This window comes from Nuphar pumila, chromosome 15, assembly GCF_984573655.1.
Source record: "Nuphar pumila chromosome 15, dmNupPumi1.hap1.1, whole genome shotgun sequence".
Lineage (NCBI taxonomy): Eukaryota > Viridiplantae > Streptophyta > Magnoliopsida > Nymphaeales > Nymphaeaceae > Nuphar > Nuphar pumila.
This window is the reverse complement of record NC_143263.1, coordinates 90,111,838-90,138,029: the sequence shown is the minus strand read 5'-3', so window position 1 is coordinate 90,138,029 and position 26,192 is coordinate 90,111,838. Positions and strand designations below refer to the sequence as shown.

Genomic DNA, 26,192 nt, shown 5'->3' with positions numbered 1-26,192 from the left:
TGAAAGTGTTGTAGGATAGAGGCAACGAGCACTAGAGGGGGGTGAATAGTGCTTTTAAGTATCGTCTTTGAAATTATAACAGATTTTGAAATTCGCAAAATCAATCACACAAAGAACACAAGAATTTATCCAGGTTCGGTCTTTCCTGACCTACATCCAATCCCCAAGCAAACCCCGCTTGAGATTTTCACTATCAACCTTGTGTAACTACAAGCTCATACAGACCAAATCTGGTCCCACTTTCAGTAACAAACCTACTGAAAGCAAACAACTTCTTTAAACCAATGAGTCCTTTCCTTTTACAGAAAAATGAAATAATCAACTTACAATCAACCTACAAGCCCTTCTTATGAATGCAAATGGAATGCAATTGGCTTTTGAGGTTGTTGAAATACTCAACTCACGAATTCACTAGCTCTTAAAAGAATTTGAGTGAAAAACTGGAGTGAAAATATCAAGTGAGTGAGAAAACGAATACTTGAATGAATAGGAGTGAAAAGCAAAGATTTTGATCTTTGTAATTCAATTGGATTCGATTCAATTTGATGTTTTTTAGTGTGGAATGCACTCATATTTATAGTTGAAAATTTTCATACATTGAGGGTATGAAAGGGTGTCAAAACAGTCCATTTTGAACGATCAAAATGTTTGAAAAATGAAAAGACACTCATTTTAAAAGTTACAGAAAAATGGCAAAATTAGTCGACTGAAACAGTAGTTAGTCGACTGAAATCAAATATTAGCAGACTGACAGTTATTCATTGCCTTAGCTGAAATGCAGTTGATTCACTTGTTCATCATCAAAACCTTGTACTTGAAGTATCATGTATGGATTCATTGTCGTAACACCATAAACTTCTTATCCAATAATCGTAGTACTAACATGTCATGCATATTTGAAAGTATCGCTACAATGAGAGGGGTATATGTTTCTCAGAAAGAAACCCCAACTTTAATGTGTTGTGAAAGAAATGATGTAATCATTTTAGTTTACATTTTACATGCTTTGGTCCTTTAAACCAGCACGAGCATCTTGCCTGTGAAGGCAAAACATCACTATGTAAGTGATTTCCATAATATGTCATTCACATGCTTCGTGGTTACATGAACCTCTCATCCAATCATCGTAGTACTAACATGTTGTGCCTATCTAAAAGTATGGTTACAATGAGAGGGGTATTGGTTTCTCAAAAGAAACCCCAACTTGATGTTTCGTAAAAGAAACGATATAACTATATTATTTAGTTTGACATGTTCTAGTCTTTAAAAACACTTGTACATCCTGGTGCAATTTGCATGATACGAGGTCACAATGGATCTCCCATGCATTTATCGCAGTATCAGCATGATGTGCATGTCTTGCGATACTATTTGCAATCAATGGGGTATGGGTTTTCAGCAGAACCCCACCCAAACACATGCTCATAACCCCAACCGGGGTTATCCAAGTCATTTTGAAAGCTTAAACCGAAGTTATAAAATATTTCTCCCAAATGCACTGACTTAGGAAAGCTTAGTTGCAATTTCACAACCTATAAGCGTGCAGACTTTGCTTTGCAAAACTACGTATTTAGAAAACTGAATTCTCGCAAAGAATCCCTTTTCTTTAAAACTCTAACGCTCATATGCAAACTCGTGTCTTTAAAAAATGAGCAAGTAAGAAACAAGTAGGATAGGATATGCTCTTGCATGTCCTACAAGGTTGCATTTATGTAAATACATATATTACAATGTAACCCCAACTCTATTTAGAAAATCTCAATGTCTCGTACCTTTGGTCAGGGATATACGACTCATTATCGAATATCAAAATGAACGACCGCATGTAACTCTTGGGGTTACGCGGGGTTGAGGAAAAAACTTGGTTGCAAATGTGCAACTCCCAAAAGTCTGTTTTTTGCTTTTCGAAACAACAAATATTTCAAATATTTAAATCTTGCATGAAATCCTATCTTTAAAAGACTAGGCAAGCATGCACAAATTTGCATCTTTAAGAGTAATCGTAAGCCTGTGTATATTTTAGCGCGGCAGCAAAGTAATTGACATAAAGCGAGACTCGATGTGTGAAACCACACAACAAGCTAAATAAATTGCATAAGCAATGCACGATGTATGAAACCGTATATCGACCAAATAAACTGCGTAAGCAATGCACGATGTACAAAATTATACATCGGCCAAATAAATTACGTAAGTAGTGCACGAGGTACGAAACTATACCTCAGCTAAGTAAATGCGTAAGCAGTAGCCTGTGCAATAAAGCACATCGGTAAAGTAAATGACATAAAGGAAAGAGGACAAGGATCACAAAATTGAGTTCTTGAATTAAATGCGTAAGCAGTAGCTTGTGCACTAAAGTGCGGCAGCAAAGTAAATGACATAAAGGAAAGGACAAGGATTGCAAAACTACATCTTTAAGTTAAATATATATATATATATATATATATATTGTAGATTAAATGTTATATGCTTAATTTAGTTAATCCATTGTCCTTTGCACAACTCATGTGTTGGTTCCATGTTTGTGTCGCAAGGGCCAAACCCGACCTTGGTTCGGGCTGCCTAGCTAAGTCGGGTCCCGAATTGGGGTGAGCCGAGCTGGGACCCGAGGTTAGCCGGGTTCGGCTCGGCTGAGCCCGAATGGCCGTAGGTGAGGAGGGACCGAGTTGGGATCGATAAGGACCGAGCTCAACTTGGTCGAGTGGGCTAGGAAGGCCCCAACTGAGCCAGACTCAGTTGGACCCCCAATTGAGCCAGGTTCAGTCAAGCTTGGCAGCCAGACCGAGCCTGGCCCAATCTTTGGACGGGACCGAGCTTAAGCTTGATCCTCTTGAAACCGCAGACCGGGTTGGGCTCGGTTTGGCTGTCGAGCCTGGCCCTGTCACTGAACGGGATTGAGACTAGGCTCGATCCTCTGAGACAAAGGATCGGGCTGGGCTCGGTCCTGCTGAATGTTGAACAGATTGGGCTCGGTTCAGACCGAGGCCAACTGGAGGAGGCAGAGGCATCGTCCCTGCCTGCTGGCCATAAAAGGGGAGAAGGCAGGGGGTGATGCCCCTGCCTTTTGGCTGAAAACGGAAGAGGCAGAGGCGTCGCCCCTACCTACTGATCGAAAAAGAAGGAAGGTAGGGGGTGGTGCCCTTGCCTACTAGCCGAAAAAGAAGGGAAGGCAGGGGGCGGCGCCCATGCCTTCCGGCCAAAAAAAATAAAAAAGAGGTAGGGGCGTTGGCCTTGCCTGCTGGATAGAAAAGAAGGGAAGGCAGGGGGCAGTGCCTCTGCCTTCTAGCCAAAAAAAAGAAGAGGCAGGGGCGTCGCCTCTGTGTGCTGGCTGAAAAAGAAGGGAAGGCAGGGGGCGGCGCCCCCGCCTTTTGGCCAAAAAAGGGAAGAGGCAGGGGGCGTCCCTGCCCGCCTGTTGGCCAGAAAACATGAGGCGATGGCAGAAGGGATGGCGCCCTCTTTTGGGCTAAACTAGAGAGAGAAGGGGAGACACAGGGGGATACCAGCAGGAGTTGGGGAGAGAGATAGCGTCGAGGGGGGGAGAGGGAACAGGGGTGAGAGTCGGGGAGAGAGAAACGCGAGGGGAGTTGTCTTTCTGCGTAAAAGGGAACCCCCCTGCGATGTTTAAACAGAAACACAAGGGGGTGCCAGGTTGGATTCGGGTTGGGTCCGGTCGAATCCAACCTGGATGCAAAATATTTTTTTTTAAAAAAAAGCTTGGATCTTACAATTTTAATACATGTTTCAATAGTTAGAATCTATTTTAAGACATGTTCAATCGTTATAATTTATTTTAATATATGTTTCATGGATAAAATCTATTTTAATACATGTTATATGGTTAGAATCTATTTTAATACAAGTTCAATGGTTAGAATATATTTTGATACATGTTTAATGATTAAAATCTATTTTAATGCATATGTTTGCATTTTTTATATTCATTCATAATGTATATATGTTTGTATTTTTTATATGCAAGCATTGATTCATGAAAGTATATAGTTGTATTTTTTATATTCATACATGATGCATACTTTGATGTTAATGCATGATGTATATGTATACACTCTTGATAATGATTCATGTTTTAGATGTGTATGTATTTTATAATTTTTGTAACTCTGAAACTATAATCATTCTGTTTGATTAAATTGTTAATGATTCTGAAACTATAGTCATTATATTTTATTAAACTGTTAATGATTCTGAAACTATAATCATTTTGTTTTACTAAGTTATTAATGATTTTGAAACTATAGTTATTTTATTTTATTAAATTGTTAATGATTCTAAAACTATAGTCATTCAGTTTTATTAAATTATTAATGATTATAAAATTATAGTCATTTTTTATTAAGTTGTTAATGATTTTAAGACTAATCATTCCATTTTATTAAACTATTAATGATTCTAAAATTATAGTCATTCTATTTTATTAAATTATCAATGATCCTAAAACTATAGTCATAATGTTTTCACACTATAGTCATATTAATTTTGCAAGATAGTTGATGATGCAACTATGGTATGGTTTTAAAATGTACGCACCATTATATTTTTTATGCTATGTTAAGCAAAAATCTCATGTAATGGAATATGATGGTGCTATGTACAAATATATGATAAATTTAATTATCTTTCATAAGTAAGGTTTCATGCTACACTTATGTTCATAAATAACATATATGAATTAATGATGTATTGTAAAAGCACGGGCATGAATGCATGAACTCAATATGCAATGATGATGCATATCATGAATGTAAAACATGATATATATGAAGTTCTATATATGAGTTGCATGCTTATTGTCTGTGATTGAGTGAACGGTTCAGGGAGCATTTGTGTTGCCATTGGGCACAACTATGTGGATAATATTGTTATGAAATTAATATTGTCATGCATGTGAACCATGTTTATATTCTTGTTATCTCATGTACGAGCTTGGGTCTAATGAGAATCCTTAAGTGTGAAAGGAATGCACCATAAAACAAATGATACATACTTACACTTAACTTGGGATTCTCCTTCACAGGTGAAGTACTCATCTGGTCTAAAGGTGCTAGAACATACCCAATTGATTTGGGTACCAGTAAATACATTCTAAAATTGGTTAATACCCAAAAAGAGGTATTTGGGCTACTGAGCTCTGTTTTGCCTATGGATTAAGGCACATGTGATTGATCAATCTCTTAACAAAAGCCCAACAACTCATTCAAAAGAATGTCGACTTTAAAAAGAATATGATGGTATAACTTTGAGTGACATGTCATGTTTTTTAGAGCAACGATGTTTCAAATGGTCTTCAGTCACTCCAAGGTATAGGAGACCAAGGCTATCCACATGTCTTAGATAGACCTCAACTACTGCAAATAGTCTGGATATATCATATACTGAATGTCATACCTTTATGGGAGTTATGTCTAGGTCACTGACTGCACGCTTTGGAATCTCGGTTAGATAGGTACTTCAAAAAATTACTTCACCTAGCATAATAAACACCCATTGTGACCTCATCTATTCTGATGGTTCACCTAACGAGTACCCAAGGCATAATCAAGAGAAACACATTAAACGTAAATTATTCTAGAATGCTGAGAATATGTTTGCTATTTGCATTAATGTTGAGATATATGTTTGTTATTTACATTAATGCTGAGATATATGTTTGCTATTTGCATTAATGCTGAGATATATGTTCGTCGTTAGCATTAATATTGAAATATATGTTTGCTATTTGCATTAATGTTGAGATATATGTTTGATATTTTCATTGATGTTGAAATTCATGTTTGATCTTTATTCTGATTTTAATTATATCATGATATGTTAATTGTTGAACTGTGATATCATGTTTGTGGGGAATGTTCTAGCATGCATAATCTTGATGTTAGTGGTATAAACTTATCAGCTTTCATAAGTCTAACCTAGTTTCATGGAGATTACATGTGATGAATGATTTACAGTGTGATGGTGCGATGCAGGGTAGAGACCACTGGACCATATTTCTATCTTTATGCCGATCGTAAGATGTTTTGTCTTTTGGATCTCAGTTATACTGAAATGATTTTGGTCTGCCATGTATAAACATATTTTTGTTCAAATGATTATTGATACATTATAATTTATGTTGAAATGATATTACATTTTATTTCAATTCATATGAAGCCAGATTCTCAATGAAAACTTTTAGTGTGCAAACCTGGATCCAAGTCCATATAAGAATTGGACCCAATCCAGTTCAAAGTTAGTTTTTGTAACATGCCCAAAGTTGTCCAATTCAAAAACCAAAATTATTTTCACTATATATCGATCTCATTTTATTTGGATTATATTTAAAAAAAATGATAATTTTTTTTTTACTTATTTCAAGTTGAAAATTTTGAGCCGTTACAACTTTGGTATCAAAGCATTGATAGAAAATAATTTGTAATTTGTCAACATCGACATCGCACTGCAAGTATACCCAACTTAATTGATTAAATTAAAGCATTTTTTCTGTCTTATAAACTTATATGTGAAATCAAGAACCTAAAAACAAAGACACTAGGTACATAATAATATCACAATATTATCAATATAATATAATATATAAAAATTACCATTATTTTAACAATATCAAGAGATTTTTCCTTTAAAAACATTCCTTTTTTTACATTGATAATATCATGCTATTTTAAAAATATTGCCAATCACTGTGACTTATAAAGAGCGAGAGTGTCGGAGAAACCACAACACACCTCGGAAATAAGGCTCCCAAAGGAGCACTAATTGCCTCCCAAGTTTTTCAGTTTGATGGAAGACCGTAGTCGGTATGTCTATGCACGGATTGAACTGAGCAGAGGATGAACTTAAAAAAGCATGTTACATGCAACAGGAGTTACTCAAGAGTTTCTGATTTTACTATTTGAATGATGCGCACATGATTATCGGAGCAACCCTGATATAGTAGTTTTATTCACAGAACTTCCTAGTTTTCAATATAATGCGTAAGTGATAAGGTTCTCACAAATAAAAAGCAGCACCACACAATATATTTTGTACTAGTTTAACAAGAAAATTAAAACTTAACCCGCAAAAAGCTCTAACAAAAAGGAAATATACCTTAAACCAGGAGAGGCAAAAAGCATGATAAAAATTATCTTAGAAAAACCCAGGAAAAGAAAGATACATGTGAGCTTTCAATGATGAAAACCAAGGTTTTTTGTTCAGAAACTCTTACTCCTCCTGTAAGGTCAGGTTTCAAGTGCTAGGTAAATGGCTTAAGGGCATTGCTGAAACCCAATGTAAGCCCTGACGCTTCAAATAGACCTAAATTAATAGCAACCATAGCTCCCTGACTAGTTGGTCGAGACATAAGCCTATATCAGCAAAGATTGGGTACTGAAGAAACAAAAGAACAAGTGTAATCAGAGAAAAGAACATCAACGCAATTGAGGATACATAAACCATTCAAAACCTATAGAAAAATTAAAATAATAATAAAGAAAGTTAAGCTGAGCAGCTTAGGCAGTAAGGGGTCATTAACCAAGGCAATCACCTAATATTTGGAACTATAGAGGATTATGGGGTTGAAATAGCCCCATAGACCAGGCAATTACAGAATGCTGCTGATGGTAGACTGCAGCGTATGCAAGGAGGAACATACCTTAAAATCTTTCTAATATTCAACCCTATAGACCAGGCAATTATAGAATGCTGTTGACGGTTGGCAGCAGCCTATGCAAGAGGAAGAATATACCTTAAAACCTTTCTAATGCATGCAGCAAAAGAGATGAACTAGGTAACTCATTTTCATCAACTTGGTACGCAAAGATGTGTACATAAATTTAAATTCAATAAGCAAAGTGAGCATTAGCTTACATCAATTTTACCTGTACAGAATCAGCAGTATTCCTAGAAATCATATGCTTAAAATCTAGCATGAATGCAAAAACTGACTGCCTTATCCATGCCTATCATCTCATGAACCACCATCACTTGAAATACATCCAGACATCAACTTGGAGACGGAGAGCTCTGCCCCATTCTAGCAAGAACCCTTTCCATACAATCACAAGAACACATTGAACAATGACAAAAGGAAGAGAAAATCTTATAAACACATTTGGTAGGAGCCCACCATATACATGGTAGAACTTGTCCATCCTATTACACTGCTGCCCAACACTTTGGCATTCATTTACCTCCATTGGTAGACGACAAACAACTGGATTTATGCGGTGGAAATTTCAATACCCAGTGCATCATCTATTTTTCATTTTTCGAACAGCCAGGTATTGTGTTACAATTCTCCGTCTACGAGACCAACCAATTAAAGCACCAAACACCAAAAATTCAGTGACATCAACTCTGTTTAACTTCTTGAAGCATCTCAATTACCTTCTTCATCTTGGGCCTTTTGGCAGGTGCACTATCAGTGCAAAGCACTGCTATTTTCAGTGCTGCAAGCATTTGTTTTCTCCATGAAAAAGAAACAGTACTCAGGTTAGCATCCAGAATCTGCTCTGCTGTTTCTCCCCTTAGGGATGCAGCATGAACCCACTTCACCAAATCCACGCCCTCACCAAAGGCCTCATCCACTGGTAATCTGCTTGTGAGAATCTCAAGCAAGACAACTCCATAGCTGTAAACATTGCCAGGTGCTGTAACTTGCATGGTGTACGCATACTCTGGAGAATAGATAAGAAAACAATTTAAGATGTCACAATTTTCAAAAGCAATATCTACTGGCCGAATGAGGCATCTAAAAAAGGCCACATCCAGCAACAGTATTGTGCAACTTTGTCACCAACTTGGCCAAGCTCATGTTGGCAAAGGTCCCTGTTAACCAACACAAGGATTGGGATTGGTCAACTTGAGTGACACAAGTAGTGGGAGCAAAGTCACAATTTGGGAAACATGATTATAGAGGTAATTATGATGGCAATGAATTACAGATTCATTCAAAGCACTTGTACCTGGTGGAATGTAACCAAATGAGCCTGCAATAGCACTTATACTTGCAGTGCCTCGGGTTGGATCCAAGAGCTTTGATATCTCTATTTCTCCAAGCAGTGGGGTGAAACTAGCATCTAAGAAGATGTTGGCTGAAGAAATATCCAGGTGAATTATTGCAACATGATGAAGGAATGCTAATCCTTCTGCTACTCCAATGGCAATAGCAAGCCGCCTATGCCAATCAGGTTCAGATTCAGTTTCAGGATTGTAGTGCAAAAGCTTTGCTAATGTTCCATTCGGAAAGTAATGATGCAACAGCAGAGCAACATCATCATATATAACAAAACCAATAGGCCACATCAGATTATCATGGGAGATCCTCCCTAGCCTCTCAATCTCTCTAATCATCTTGTTTTGGTGGTGTGTTATCGCTCTGTCCATAGATTTCAGCCTTCTCACAGACAAAACTAGTCCTGAAGGCATGACAGCCTTATAAACAGTGCTGAAAGTGCTACCACTGAGCTTATTTGAATCCGTCAGAGTAGCTTTGACAGCAGCGTTGAAATCAACGGCTTGTTTCAAGCTCTCAATAAACACATTACCTGCAATGATGAGAGGTGAAGTAGGAGTTCCATTAGTAGCAACAGAAGCAGCAGCAGCAGCAGCTGCCGCTGCAGCCATTTCTTGCCTCTCCCTAGCCATGAACAAGAGTACCACAACTGATACTGTAGCCAAGACAGCCAATGCAGAACCAATGACAGCAAGTACTATTTTATAAGAGACTTTGTGATGGGTGGATCGTGGCTCATTGAGTCCCGGGCATGGCTTCAGTGGTTCTCCACATAACTCACTATTACCAACGAAACTAGAAATTGGACTTTTCTGGAATGGCTTAAAATTGGGTATTTGTCCGGTAAGGAGATTATGGGAGAAGTTAACTTCAATCAAGCTTGACATGCCCTTCAGTTCAGGTGGGATGTTTCCTGACAACTGATTGTTGGAGATATCCAAAGAAACAAGGCTGTCAAGTTTTCCCAACTCACGAGGTATCGGCCCATGAAGATGATTGAAGCTTAGATTCAGTGCAATCTGTAGATTTGTAATATAACCAACCCCAGGCGGTATATTACCTGTCAAATAGTTACTACCAAGTTGTAACTCCAGCAGTCTGTTACAGTATCCAATCTGGGAAGGTATCTCCCCTATAATTAAATTCTGGTCTAGTAGTAGATATTGAAGCCTTGACATGTTGCAGATGTCTTTAGGTATACTACCATTTAAATGGTTGCCACTAAGATCAAGTTTGCTGAGATTCTTACAATTAAGAAGAGATCTTGGGATGTCTCCAATGAGACTATTACCGGAAAGGATTAACTCTTGAAGGTTTACAAGGTCTCCAAGTTCAGGAGGAACCGTTCCTGCGAACCCATTTGATGCCAAGTTCAGCAATGTAAGGTTAGAGCACGTTGAAAATTCTGCAATGATAGTGCCTGACAGGAGATTGTCATTCGCCTCAAAATATGTGAGGCTGATGATGTTTCCAATAGAAATAGGAATGCTTCCCGTAAGTCCATTGTTTCCTATTCGAAAATTTGACAATCCTGTACACTTTCCAATGGATGCAGGCAGACTCCCACTAAATTTGTTCATGGATAATACTAGGATTTCAAGTTTACCTGAAGTAAAAATGCTCTCCGGTATTGGCCCACCAAGTGAATTTGAATGGAGGTTCAGCACTTGGAGGTCGGAAACTGAACCCAGATTTTCAGGGAGTGTTCCTCCCAACGCATTCTCATAAGCAGTGAAGATTTGAAGATTGCCTACGACACCAACCCAATTTGGAATGGACCCGCTAAGTCGGTTCCCAGACAATTGAAGTTCCTGTATTCTATGTAAAAAGGCAAATTCTTCCGGGATTTTTCCAGTCAGCTTGTTCTGATTCAAATTGAGATTCTCCAATTGACTAAGAGAAGAAAGCTCAGGAGGAATACCACCTGTGAGTAAATTAACTGAGAGGTTTAGTGACCGAAGGCTTTGCATACCACCCAAAGAAGGAGGGATTGAGCTATCGAATTTATTCATCGACAAATCCAGAAACTTGACTTCCGTCAATAGGCCAAAAACCGAAGGAATTGCACCCTGGAAACGATTAAAAGACAGGTCGATCCATTTCAGAGCCTTGAGCTCGGAAAGCAGGGATAGGTTGCCAGTAAGGTCGCAGTGGGAAAGCTGCAACATTTCCACCGAACGATTCGAACTACATGTCACACCATTCCAAGAACAGTAATCAGTGCCATTGGCAACCCAACCAGGCCCTCCAATCTCTTTTCTGAGAGCTAACATAATGGAGCCATCATCTTTCTGAGCATTCACAGTCGGACATAAGATCACCATAACCATAACCACCAGAACAGGAGAAAGGCAAAACCAAGCCATGGAATCCCTCATAAAAAAAAAACGCCCAACTCTTTTAATGCCACTAAAGACTCAAAGCTTCCATCAACCTTTAGAAAGGAAAAGATGCAACCGGTACAACTCTATTCTTCAGCCCCTTCTCTCAGATGTATCTAATACCCAAAACCACTCTGACAGAGTACATATATAGCAATAGCAAACAACTAAAAAAAAATCGAATAGAACATCAACATTACCAACTCAAAATCTAAACGTCTTTCTTCTTTGTGGTGTTTACTAAAAACTGCAAGGAGTAAATACCCAACAATCACTTCTCACATATGGAGAAATAACAAAGGCCAAGAGAGAGAGAGAGAGAGAGACTTTTTTTAGATACCTAAAGTTAAAACCCCATAAATAAAAATTCAATAGAGACTTTTTACAAATCTAAACTCAAAAGCCCAGAACTAAAAATTCAACCTTTTTTACTAAAGACCCAAAATTTTAATCAGTTCATCCACAAACAGGTAGAAATCAATTCCAGTACCCTCCCAATTGCTCAAAACCCAAACTTCTAACCAAATTCTTGGAAACAAAGAAAAGGAATAAGCACAATAAACAAAACAAAACCCTGATCCTCCAACATGGGCAACCAAAACAATTTTTTTTTCTTTCAATATGTAGAACTTCCTTGTCTAGACTGACATACTAATATGAGCGTAGACCCAAAAAAACATCCTTTCTCTCATTCAAGGTAACCAAAAAACAGCAGTTTTTTCCTGACACTTTCCCCTAGAACTTGAGGGTTTTGGGATACATACCATAAATCTAAGCGACCCCAAAGGCCCACAAATTGTAACAGACCCCAGCCAAGCCAAGAGATCAAAATGGTGCCTTCAGTTTCCTAATAGAGGTGTTGGGGAAGCCATCAAAATCCCACCCTCTTTTCCCCTCAGAGGGAAGGCAGAGCCTTTGAAGGAGATAGTACCCTTCTCACGAGAAATGCGCGGTTTTATCAGTCAATGAAGAAGGGAAGGGACAGTCAATGGCAGTCTGCTCACGCAGAAATAAAGAGAGGCAAAGGAAAGCAACCGCAGTAGAATGAGCAGCAGAGACACCACCCACAAGAAACTGACATAAAATAGCCCAAGAGCATAAAGGGAAGAGAGAGAGAGAGAGAGAGAGAGAGGCAATGGGAGTCACATTAATGACTCTCTCTGATCATGAAAGCACTCAAAATCCTAGGTATGATTATGTTTTTTTTTAAACAAGTTAAATGGTTATTTCTATGTTTGTTGTGTTTTTTTATTTCCATGAGCTCTATGATGAGTTTTATTTGGTTTTGGCTCTCTTTCTCATGATAGCACTCAAAATTTTGGGTATGATATGACTATGTTTTAATTTAAATAAGTTAGTTAGATAATTCAATATATTTTGTATTAGTTTATTTCCAAACGCTCTATGAAGTTTATTTTTTGCCTCGTGCTACTAAGCAATAGTTTAACGTATTTGGTATTCATTGGTGGTATTTCTTTTTATTTCTTATCTTTTTATAGTATCTACTAAGTTTCATTGTTTCTTCGCATCATCTTACAATCCAATCACGAACTTTGGTGCTTCAATATTAAAATTCAGAGTTGGGTGTATTATGATCTTTTTGTTTTCCTACACTATTCAGTAGGCTTTATCACTAACTCATGATTCAATCACAATTGAGATAGTTTATGTCAACTTATCATAGATGCGCTTCTCATAAGATATACTACCCTCCAATATTTTCCAAGTGCACCAATATTTTCCAAGTTCATAGTTGGCCTCTTTCTGTTCTTGTACTCTTTTATTGTCCACTTTATGTGGAATTTTATAAAAACAATTGAGATGCGCATTGTAGAAAGGTTTGTTTCTCATTTGGTTTCCTATGATGTTTGAGTAAATATTTTAACTAAATATGATTCTCTTCCCTAAGTAGAAGTGATGCTTGGTTAGGCTCAATCCCATAAAGTAATCTCATTAGAATGGAAAAATCACTTGATATATCGAGACTTTATTTTCTTGAGAAAATATTAGTATATTGTAAAATTTCAAAACCTACATGAAAATCTAAATGAAAAATTCGATAATTTACCTATCGACTTTAATAATACCGTGAAATAATAACCAATAATCTTCTTAAAGTATTGCGGTTATTTGTTGACCATGTTTAGGATTTGATTGTTTTGATGCTACCCATTATTTAGTTGGTTAAAGCCAGTAAACAAAGCTACTCCAACTGCTCACTTCACAACCATGAATTGATCAATATGTAAGAAATCTTCCACTTGTTGAGGACAAACAAAATAGATAAAATCCAAAAATGTGCTATTAACCTCAAAGGATCACACCCTGCGTCTCCTAGAATCTAAGGAAACTCTCCTTTGGAGCATTCCAATTGTTTTTTTCTTTTTAACTGAAATGCAAGCAATCCTTTCTTGTGGCCCTATTTCCATCTTTATTTTTTATTCTTTTTTTGTGTTTTTTCCTTTCTATCCTTTTCAAGACTTTCTCAACTCCTCCCACCACCACCACCACCACCACACACACACCTCACCTTCCTCTTCCTTTCACACTGATCAAAAGTGTTCTGTTTCATTTTTTTTTTCTTTTTTACTTTCTTTCTTTCTTGTGCGCAAGCAGTGTACGGCACAAGCAATGTACCATTGGAAAAGCATTATTTCTCATGGGCCATGGGCACCACTTGGAATTTTGCGGGTGCATAAATTGTGCCATGGTGGGGACAGACATGCCGGTTGACAGTGGACTTGACCTTCAACGTGGAAGCAAACACCAAAGAATCTGCATTGGTATTGATATTCCTTGAATTCCTCCTCTCTCTCTCTTTTATCCTTCCTCCCCTCCCTAATTCCATGCCGACACCCTAATAGCCTAAAACCCTAAAAAGGATCGCTAAACCCTAAACATCAACTCCTGATAAAAAATGCATCTGCGTCACAATAACAAGGACACGAACTGTGACTCGATACAAAGTTCGAGCCAAATTATTTTCAAAACTAGGACACGTGGATGACATTTTTATTATTTAATTTATTAATTTTTATATTTTAATGTATGAAAATAATTTAATATTTAAATATTATTATGAAGAAATAAAAACGTATGTTTCGTCACGACAGACCCTAAAAATGTGTCACTTCATGACATGGGATAGAATCATATATTTTAATAGTAAAACATCTGTTTTAACTTTTGTGCTTTCAAGATTAAATATGTAGGGCATCAGCACTCAAAACCATTGGCCAACTTAATAATGGGTTATGTTGGTTTGACTTGACCATCCTATCTAGTTGGAGACCACAGGTCGACTCAAGCTCTTAACTGTATTCAACATTAATTCTTCGTTAAGGGTCATACCTTGAATTAGGTTTAGACATAAAAGCTATGTCACAAAGATGCGAGGATGCATGACGCGTGTTGGACTCACGAGTTCAATTTTTTTTTTAAATAAGACACGATGAAATTTGAAATTTTTGTAATTAATAAAAAATATTTTTTGATATTTTAATATTAAAAATGTAATTTATTAAAATAACACTTTAACATATTAAAATATTATTAAAACATTATGCCTTCTCAGTTCACGATGGGAGACCACCAAAATGGCACGTCCCAGTCAAATAACATAAAAGCATGAATTTTTTGAAGCTTAGCATTTTACAAAACATTTTGATTTTAAGCCTCTTGAAAAACCTACTTACACATCATAATCACTTGATCCAAACTTGGCTTCATACTAAACAAACTAAGCGGATCATATCCAGGGGGTTTAAACAAAAAAAAAACTAATAAATTTAAAAAATATGGTTTCTAGGTAGTGTGTTCAACCAGACCAAATATTAACCAAGACTGGCCCTTTAGGCGGCCTAATTCAAGTTTAGTGATTGTCACAAAGATACTAAAAATGATCATACTTTACTATAAAAATGATTATTTTTCTAACTCCAAAATTTGTCAAAATTTGCCCGATGACCAAAACCGCAAATAGCCAACTATGTTATGACATATGTGAAACATACAAAGTTCGTGCGATATATCACTTTGCTCATCGAGTATTGCAAACTCTCACTTAAAAGAAGGTCTGCACTTTTTTTTTGTGATTCTCAAAAAGCGCACACAAAATTATGTTATTTATGGGGTCATCATTATTAATTGTAAAATTATAAATACCTTAGTAAAATCGCGAGAAATTGTGTGAACATCATTTATTTTTTCTTTAACCATCACTTACATGTATGTTCACACATATTTTTTTCAATCTTCACAAAGCGTGCAAAAATAAGTTTTGTGAACCTCCTTATGATCATAACTTCACAAATACCTTAGAAAATTCACATATATCTAATACCTCTAGAATGTGATGTTCTTTCATGTTTGCAATTTTTTATGGTATAAAAAGTGATTGTTTGCACCCTATGACTATTTTTGCATTTTTTAAGGTTTCTTTGTGGTCCTCAACTCGCTTGATCTTTCACAAAAAAAAATTGATGACTTTTTTTACAACTATTTCAAGTCAATTTTTACTAGAGATTCATCGATGACACTTCATCTTTGCATTCTGATGAGGTTGTGATATCCTTCTAGGTCGAAAGGTGAGTTTCATACAAATATATATATATACAAATATATATATATATATATATATTATAGAAATAAGCATCATCTAGGCCCATGTGTATTTGGTTGTGGTTGTTTGCTTATCTTGTATTTTATTTAATATTTTTTACGTAATTTATTGTTTAGTATTTTTTTGATAAATAAATAAATCTATATATATATATATGTTTGTGTTATAGATGATTTATGTGTGTTTGCTTGTCCTTTATTTGATTTTAGATATTTTCGTGTTGGTGTGATGGGATTAGGGTTGATTGTGTTTGGGTAATGCTTATTTGTTTTATGCATAGGTAGTCAATGATGACCTCAATATTTGTTAAACTATAGCTCTTTAGTGGTCTCCAAAACATTAGTTTTCATCAACCTTTATGAATTGTCAAACTTTAAGGATGTAAATTATGAGTTTCATCATTGTTCATTAAATATTTCAGGTTTAATGTTATGCAAATTTTTGTATGTTTAAAAAATATATAAAAAATTAGCATAATTTGGTTAAAATCACATATATTCATTATTGTTCACAAATCTGTATTTATGGTTTGCGAAAGTACAAATAATTGGTCGAAGGAAGCATAAATAACAATATGTTAGAGTAATGATGGTTTGTAAAATTTATATTCATTAAGAGTTGTTTAATGAATTCTTTCTTTATATTTATGCAATCTTTTTTAATGAATTGCTCCAATATCTTATATTTTCTCTGTATCTCTTAGGTAGTTCACGATGAATACTTATAAACTAAAAAAAATGTGTCAGTAGAAAGTCATTCAAACCCCCATCCCCAACCCCAAAAAAGAAAGCAATTGTGCTGCCTGTGGTACTTCTAAATGTCCTGAGTCATGTCTATGTGTTTACATTCAATATCAAGGCTGGCATGTATGTGTTTATATTCAATTTTAATTGTTAATGAAAACAGGTTGGTGACAAAAGTCAAGATGAGATAAAAGAGTATAAATTTTATGAAGATACCTTGATGGCAAGTGACGTAAGTGTTAGGTGCGCATGTTTGTTTGTTTGTTTTTTTGTTATGTTTGTATATATACTCAAATGAATCTAATATAAATATATCACATATATAGCATTTATCAAGATTCATAGAAAGACTAAAAAAAACTCACAACCGAGACATGAGAAAAGAAAAGAATCTGCCAATGACCCTTTACCTTATTCCTTATTTTTTTGTGAGTGTGAAAACCAATATTTTTTGTTGTTTTACTACTGACTAACAAAAAGTAACTTATAAACATTGACTGGTCACAATAAATATTCATAACTAAATGGCAACAAGAGGGGGCTTGTGGATGCTTGGATGTTGATGACATGTATAATTTGTTTCATCTTGACAAAGTATCTGTTGGAAAATATTGCGTACATAACAAACATAAATTTGGGGTGCTCAAAACAACCTTAAACTCAATTTATGTTGTAGGTCTTATTTTCTGTCAACTGGGGCAACAAGCATTGGGTTATTTGAAAAATGAACCTAAAGGTGAAGGAGTTCAAGCTATACAATTCAATTTGTAGCACAACTTGTATAGATAAGAACATCAATAACATAGTAAGTTAAGATTACTTATTTAAGTATGATCTTATTGTTTTCTCGTACTCGGTAGGTTGAATGTTTTGTTGTAGGCTAAATTTTTTGCAGCGTGGATGAGCTACGACTATTACTCTAAGTGGATGGTCTTACTTGTTGATGGTATTCCTTAACAAGAAAATGAGTAATTACTTTGCTTATATGTTTGTTAATTTAATTAATGTTTTGTATATGTTTGACTTGAAATATGATTGTTACAGGTATGACTATGGTATATTTGTCATTTTATATATGCAATACTTGAATAAAAATATAGAATTTACCTTCACCCATACACGTGTTTATATGGCATTGTTTATGATGTTTATGTAAGGTAAGCTATATTAGTTGTTTGCTAATAATCTTTTTTTTAGAATGATGTTACAAAATGTTGAAATTGAATGATTTCATTCTAAAAAAAAGTGAGGAAGGATGCTTACAAGGAGGCAAAGAACAAAAAAAAAACTACAGAAAAAAAATAATGGAGACCAAAAAGGCGGAGGTTGTAGAGACAGAGACTATGGAAACGAAAGCTGCAAAAACGGATGATGTGGAGATGGATGTTGTGGAGATGTGGGCAATTCTGAAAACTATATGTTGATCAATATTGTAATTTATGAATTGTCAAACTTTAAAGATGTGAATTATGAGTTTAAATTTGTTCTTTAAATATTTCATGTTTAATTGAGCCAAAACTTATAGTTGATTAAATTTTTCATGTTTAAAGAGTTTAAATTTGTCAAACTTTGTGAATTGTCAAACTTTAAGGATGTAAACTATGAGTTTCATCATTGTTCTTTAAATATTTCAGGTTTAATGTTTTACAAAATTTGTATGTTTAAAAAGGACAAGTGCAAAATATAGAAAATTAGCATAATTAGGTTAAAGTTGCATATATTCATCATTATTGGCAATATCCTCACAACTCTTTATTTTAAAACATTTAAGTTAAAATTACATATCTTGTGTTGAAGTCACATATGAGGGAAAACACTTATTTTATGTTATGAATGTCCCAAATTTCTTTTAAATCACATACTTTTGTCATTGTTCATAATATTTTTTTACAGAGTTTTGCATGATCGTATATCATTTGTTGAGGGGGTGACTAATGTTCACATATTATTTATTATAGATTTTCAAAAAATTGCAACTCTTGATTATTATTTGCAATAATTATTTGCGAAGTTTCCTAAAATCGTAAATCCATCATTTTGTGTTATAATTCACCTATTATAATTCAAAAAACATTTTATAATTTAGCAAACATTTCTTCAATAGACATTTACAGTTCAACAAACATTTCCTGTTATAATTCAACGATCATTTATAATTCAACAGCTATTTCCTATTACAATTCAGCAGATATTTATAATTCAAGAGACATTTCCTATTATAATTCAATAGACATTTACATTCAAATTTAAAACTATATACAATTCACCTGTAATATTTAAAACTATATACATTTATTCTTAATATATATTTAAACTGTTATAGGTATTTAAAATTAAATTATAAAATACAAATTTAATTATAATTGCATTTACAAACATTTATAAAATAGTGTTTACTTAATTATAAAATATCGTTCAGTTTATAATTACATTGATTTACAAAGAATCACTATTATATATATATATATATAGGGAAACTGAAATATGTTTGCTGGTATGAATCAACATTTTCACAGTTTTGAAAATCTAACCCTGCAGATGCATTCAGTGTAGTCCATTTTGCTAAGAATCGTATATTGGATCATTGTAATTTGATCAAGAAATGTAATTTTTTATGCTTGAATATTTATGAAAATTCTAAGCAGTTGATTGTCAACTCTTAAAAGATCCTTCTTATACACCAAGCGTCTAGATCACATATGCACAATAATTTTTTTTTTAAGTAAAAAAACCTATGAAAATCTTGGTTCATACTAGTAAACATATTTGGGTGGTAAACATATTTTAGTTACCCTATATATATATATATATATATATATATATATATATATATATATATATATATATATATATATATATATATATATATATAGATAGATAGATAGATAGATAGATAGATAGATAGATAGATAGATATTGGGTGGTTGTAACACAATCACGAGGCACACAACAGGAGCGGGATGATGTTGAGCATCCATCGTGATGTGATGGATGCTCAACATCATTTATTTCGCAATAAGACTTTTAGTGGCAATGTTTATCACTGCTAAAAGTGTTTTTAAATAAACAATGATGTTGAGCATCCATCGCGTTGCACAATGGATGCTCAGTGTCATCCCGCTAGTAGTTGTGCACCTAAGGGTTGTGCAGCTACCACTTTTTCTATGCATATATACATAATTCAAGATGAAAGTCACTATTGTGAATGTGTTATGTGTGCTCCTATATCCTCAATGACCTAATCCTTGGTAGCGATAAAGTTAGCTTGAGTCCATATAATGGACTTGTTTGCATGAAGCAACTCCTTCGGCAAGCAAATTTCAGCTAGTGAAAGAGTCAACTGGTCATCTGCTCCACTTGTAGTCCTTACGTGTTTCGAACTCCTCTCCCCAGGTTCCTCCTCCTCAATGACCCTCTTTGCGGAAGAATTGTTTGCAAATTGAAGGTTGGCAGCAGCTACATCCTTGTTATTATGGAGGACAAGTCGATGTCTTCATTGTCGTTGTACCAGTTTTCAAGTTCGAAGAGGAATAGGATGGGGTAATCCTTTGTCCTATCCTTTATTGTTAGCGAGATGGTTTTGCTAACTATGTCAGGGTGACTAGTTGGTTGTTAAACATAGCTAAATTGTTGGACTACTCAGCTTGCACAAGATTCACCTTCTCCTCCACATATTCGTAGGGGCAACACTTTACCTACATAACAAAGGTTTATTCATGATTAGTCTTATATTACATTACTTACAAACAAATATGAAATTTTATAAAAAATACCTACATTTTCCTTGATCATTGTTTGCAATAATTTTAAGTAATGGGCACTAACCACGTGATGATCAGACGTTCTTCAATCAATCCCCTCTTTGTTGTTTGACTGACTCCACATTGTAACACATGGAAATTCAAGAAGAATGTGACCTCTCAGAGGCCTTCCAATAGATATGTCCTATATCCAAACCTTTAAAAATTCATACAAGGATTAACAATATTAATACACAGTATATTACATGGAAAATATTAAATAATATTTTAGTTTAAATCAACAACTTAGGTATAAATAAAGGAATAACTACCTTCAACAACATCAACATGCTAGTGATGTTCATTCTTCTAGTCCTCACTCTGCTCAGACCAACATAGAAGTGTGCAAGTGTGACTGCTCCCCATGTGTATTACTCAACATGATCCAAGTCTCTCACTGGTTCAATATATGAACTATGGATCAAGTTCACACCACTATCGATGAATACACATGTGCCAAAGAAGTAGATCATGAATGCTCCCATATCCTTTTTTCATATATTATTGGTCTTCCCTCCAACACATGATAATTTCTATTTCATTCTCCTCGCCCTGCTGGGATCAAAGTGATTTCTTAGACATGATAACCTTAGCATTTCTCATAGGAATGCATCATCTTTCGCTCCCAAATAAATATCACACATATGCTTTAAATCTTTCCATCGATGTCCACTCACTGGATCCCTATGACACTTAAATCCTGTGATTTGTGTCATGTTCTTTAATGTAATGGTCATTTCAATACCTTCAAACTAGAATATGTTGGTTGTCACATTTCAAAATTGCACAATGACCTCTATGAGGCCATGTTGTGATCTTCAAGAATTTTTTAAAATGCATACGATCAAGCTTGTCCTTCGCATCCTTCAATAGAGATAGGATGTAAAAACTATGAATTTTAGGGAATTATCAATGAATAAAAATGTGCATTTGTGTGAAACAATATGGTTTTTGTCATATTTAATGAGATTTCGATGCTCACAGGTTAGTTAGAGTGAATCTGATAATGAATACTAGAAATGGGACTTGGATTCAGACTTTAGTGGGATCCGAAGATCTGACCCGGTTCGCGAGGCTAAATTGAGGAATTTGATTATTCCAGAGCAATAGCATGAGATATGAAGCACATTAAATGTAAGATAGTGCGGAGATGGGAAAACTTGAGAAAAACCCGCATGGAAATGCGAAAATCCACCAACTAGGGAAACGTCTCAAGAAGACATATAGAAAATTTTCTTGCGAAATCAAACAACAAGGGGTGATGTGGTGTTGTGGTAGGATGCACGGTTGTGTGGTGCCACAACCCTAGTTCAAGACCCACAGTGCGCCTATGTAGAAAGGAAAAATATTTTCTTTTTACATGGAATCCGGAACGGAACCAAAAGCATTAAATACAATAAAATCCACACACTTTGCAACGAAAACAAAGATAGCACAAGTGGTGGGGTTCGTTGCCCCTTTGGTGGAAGGACCATGGTTTAAAACCCCCTGTGCATGGAATACCTTTTGCACAAAAAGACCCTGATTTTTCCTTGGTAAAAAGATAAAATTGTGGACTCCATGAGTCTCTACTAGATAGCCCATTTCCTACGAAAAACGTGTGGGAGTTCGCTATTTTTTTTCCTCTTCCAAGAAGATAGGGGAATCCCACCAAAATGGGAAAGAAGGGTACCACTAAAACAATAAAAAAGGGAAGTTGGAGAGATTTTAGCCAAAGGGGAGGGGGGTGTTTCTGGAAATGGAAGAACACCCGCCAAAAATCGTGGGATTTGGAGGAGATTATTGGTTTTGAAAATTGAAAACTCACCTAAGTAGGTGGAGTTAAAATAGGGATTCAAGGAGAAATTTGTGCAACCCCCTTGACGTCTTCTACTCTCTCTCTCTCTCTCTCTCTCTCTCTCTCTCTCTCTCTCTCTCTCTCTCTCTCTCTCTCTCTCTCTCTCTCTCTCCGTGTTCGACCTCCATTGCTGGACCGTGAGAATCTTTCATCTCATGGTGAAGTGTTGCTCCAACGAAAAGAAGAAAGTGTAGTCGTTGCCATCTCAAAACTCCAAAAAGGTAAGGAGTATTATTTTTGTGTGCGTGAGCACGATGCCCTATGGCACAAGTATGCTGCAGCACCCTATGATCGTATGCAACTGCATACAACCGCTAAAAATGTTCATGGCGAAAGGGAGATCAAGTTGACTCGCAGTACCATGAATAACAGATTGGTACTTGCGATGGTCGAATCCTATGTCAGATGATGTAGTTTTGCCTTAATATGAAAATTATAGGCATCACTTCGATAACCAGACCATGCTCATTGAACCATGTAATTTCTATTTATAAAAAAAAACCATGCTCATTGAACCATGTAATTTCTGTTTAAAAAAAAAAATATTTATGTGTGTGCGTGACCACAATAGGGTTGAGAGTATGGTTGGATATCTGGGTATGTTGATAAATATAGCATGTATGAGACCGTAGGGTGACTATGGGAATTCAGTTCTAAGCAGGTATGTTGTACCCAACATGCATTGCTAGAAAGTTTAGTCCTTAGGTTAGTTCTTTCAAAAAAAAAACATACAACATGGTTCCATACGCATGCTAAAATTTGAGGTAGATCAATTGTACCCATGCAGAATGTATGCATGATAGGGTACCAGGACATACATGATTTTGATTTGAGTCTTCCTTTATAAGCCCTAAAATTTTATTAAATACCGTTTTGGTTATGCATTGTGTTTATTGGTTGTTCACCCTATGGTAAGTCTCTGGAATTTTTTTATTTGAACGACCATGTTATTATTGGATTCAAAACAAGTAAACGATGGTTGCTAATTCTTTTTGTTTGTAGTGCATGGCTGAAACTTTCATTGGTAAACAACATGGGTTAATTGAGAAAAACAAACCTTGATTTCCCAAATATATGAAATAGACCCTCTGTACATCATGTTTTACAAAGGAAAGAATTTAATAACATATGGATTGACCTACCTGATAGTTCTTAGAAATATCAAAATATTTTCATCATTCGTGGGTATACCTTTCCATGTAACATGCTGGATTGTTTAAGTACCTTTTTAGATTTGTTTTACTCTTGAGTTGTAATATAGAAAGTGGTACGGTAATCTATTGAGTTTATACTTGATAGCTAAGGATTTGAACAATTTGTTTAAACTTTGCACGCATGGATACATGGCATATAACAATGGATCATGTTAGGACTTTTTGTATTAGGATTTCTTCTGTTAAATGCCACAGAATAGAGGGTTCAGTTTTGTTTCTTACTGCATTCGCAAGCATGGATAGAGCAGACCATTGCGGCTGATCTATCCAGCCCGATCCAGTTTGATCCAGGGTGAGCCGGGGTAGGATGGCCTGGTTCAGGACCCAGTTCACACTGCAACACATGCTGCTCCTACGGGTGCGGTCGGCACCGCATGTGCCGATGACACTGTTGGTCCTGCAAGGCTGCAGGCTTGCCACTGCCGGGATGCTGGTACTTACAAGCTGCAGATCTGCAAGAGGTTTGCAATAGCCAGCAAAACTGTATTAAAAAAAACACATGAATGGGCTGGAGTCGACTTGACCCAGTCTCGTTCTTGTTACACCCGTGACCATGGATCTAGCCGACCCTATTGGTTGACTTGCTTCCGGCCCAGTGAGTGGATCCGGACCCAATGAAGGCTGCTGAATTCTGGCTTAGTCTCCACGGCAGGGGTTGTGGGTGTTGCGGGCCCAAAATGATCTTCACGTCTGGAACAACGGTGGAAGTGCAGGCAATACAAAATAAATAAATATATATATATATATATATATATATATATATATATATATATATATATATATTGTGTGTGTGTCAAGGAGTGTAGTGAAGCTTGGTGAGCAAGAAATACCGATGGATGATTGTTTCAAATATTTGGGATATATTATTCAAAAGTATAGAGAAATGGATGGAGATGTAAATCATAGGATAAAGGTTGGGTGGATGAAATGGAAAAGTGCAACTGGAGTGTTGTGCGATCGTAGAATGTCATTGTGGTTGAAAGAAAATTTTTAGGATGACTATTAGGCCTGCTTTACTATATGGTACGGAATGTTGGGTTGCCAAGAGACATCATATTCAAAAAATGAGTGTAGCTGAGATGTGTATGCTTAGATGGATGTGTGGAAATACAATAAAAGATAAGATTCGGAATGAGGAGATACGTAAGAAGGTAGGTGTTGCACCCATTGAAAATAAGATGAGACAGAATCGTTTACGGTGGTTTGGACATATTCGGCGAAGGCCTAATGATGCTCCAGTTAGAAGGATGGAGAAATGGGAAAATATATTAGTTAAAAGAGGTTGGGGTAGGCCTAGGAAGACATGGATGGAGATGATAGGAAAGGATATGAATGCTTTGAACCTCACAGAGGACATGGCATTGGATAGAAATGAATGGTGGAGAAGGATTCATGTGGAAGACCCAGAATGATTTTCTTTTTTGGTTCATATCGTCGACCCCAATTGTTTTGGGATGAAGGCGTAGTTGTTGTTGTTGTGTGTTGAGGAACAGTTGGAATGGTTGTAACTAGCGAAATCTCCCATTTCGAGTGATTGTTGAGACCACACACATGGGCATGTTTGGTAGGCTGGACCGATGGGTCCAGCTCCTCCACAACCGAGGGCGACAGGAAGGTCGCATGCCCCGGGGTCACGTTACCCCCATGGTGGCAACCACGAAGCCACGTTGAGTCAAAGGCTCATTGAGTCAAGTGCATGCTAGAAGTTCCACCGACCATGGCTGGAGCATTTTAAAAATATATACATAGAGAGATCGAGCAAACCATGCGACGTGGATGGCATAGTTCGTGGGTATGAATGTGTATGCCATAGCTCTAAAAATGAATATTCAAATGTGGGCTCCAAGTCGAGCCGAGTTCTGAGAAATTATACTTCTTGGCGTTGCTTATGGCACCCAAGCTATAAAATGTATACAATGTGTGTGAACCCAGTGATGGGTTTGGGATTTTGGAAATCCCTTGTCGTGCGATGGCTCGCACAGGAAAGTAAATGAAAAACAAAAATGTATGCATAATTATAAAAACTTTTGAGATTCTGGGTATACCTGAAAGACAGTGTATGTTACCGGATCCTCGGGGCTCTGTGTACACCTGAAAGACGATGTATGTTATCAGACCCATGGTCTACCTTTGAGAGGGTAGGTAGTACAAGCTTCGTGGGATACTCAAGTTTTTCGTGAGATCTAGGCATCTCACTCAGTCCTCAGTTCACGGAGTTAGGGGGGCAGGACTACCAATGTGTCCTAGGTGGTAGATCCAAGTCTTCTATAGAAGTGTCAAGGGTGCATCCTAATTCTAGTTTCTAGCCACTGGGGAGTTCTCTCTCGGTCACAGATCGTCCCATTTGGATATCTGTACGGTTAATCATACAGGTTACTAAATAACAGACCCCCGTATAGGCTCGGTCTAATATGATGTTGAATGCCTGTGCGTACCCACATGATAAGTGAAAGATAAACATAAAAAGTGTTGAATTATTCTAATAATTAGTCCCTGAGTAATAGTTGTAAATAGTAGCATGAAACTGTAGAAATGATAGAAACAAGATCATGCATGTATGAATGAACTTAGATATAGCATTGTTTC

The 26,192-nt window shown here is 36.1% G+C and overlaps 1 protein-coding gene across 1 annotated transcript; it reads right to left on the bottom strand.

Moving 5' to 3' along the window:
- Nucleotides 1-7,824: 7,824 nt before the first annotated feature.
- LOC149815961 (leucine-rich repeat receptor-like tyrosine-protein kinase PXC3) lies at nucleotides 7,825-11,376 on the bottom strand. The gene is made up of 2 exons (XM_089988957.1): nucleotides 8,961-11,376; nucleotides 7,825-8,672 (listed from the first exon to the last, which is right to left on the bottom strand). The coding sequence occupies exons 1-2, from the start codon at nucleotides 11,374-11,376 to the stop codon at nucleotides 8,347-8,349; spliced, it is 2,742 nt and encodes a 913-aa protein (XP_089845083.1). The 3' UTR covers nucleotides 7,825-8,346.
- Nucleotides 11,377-26,192: the final 14,816 nt, after the last annotated feature.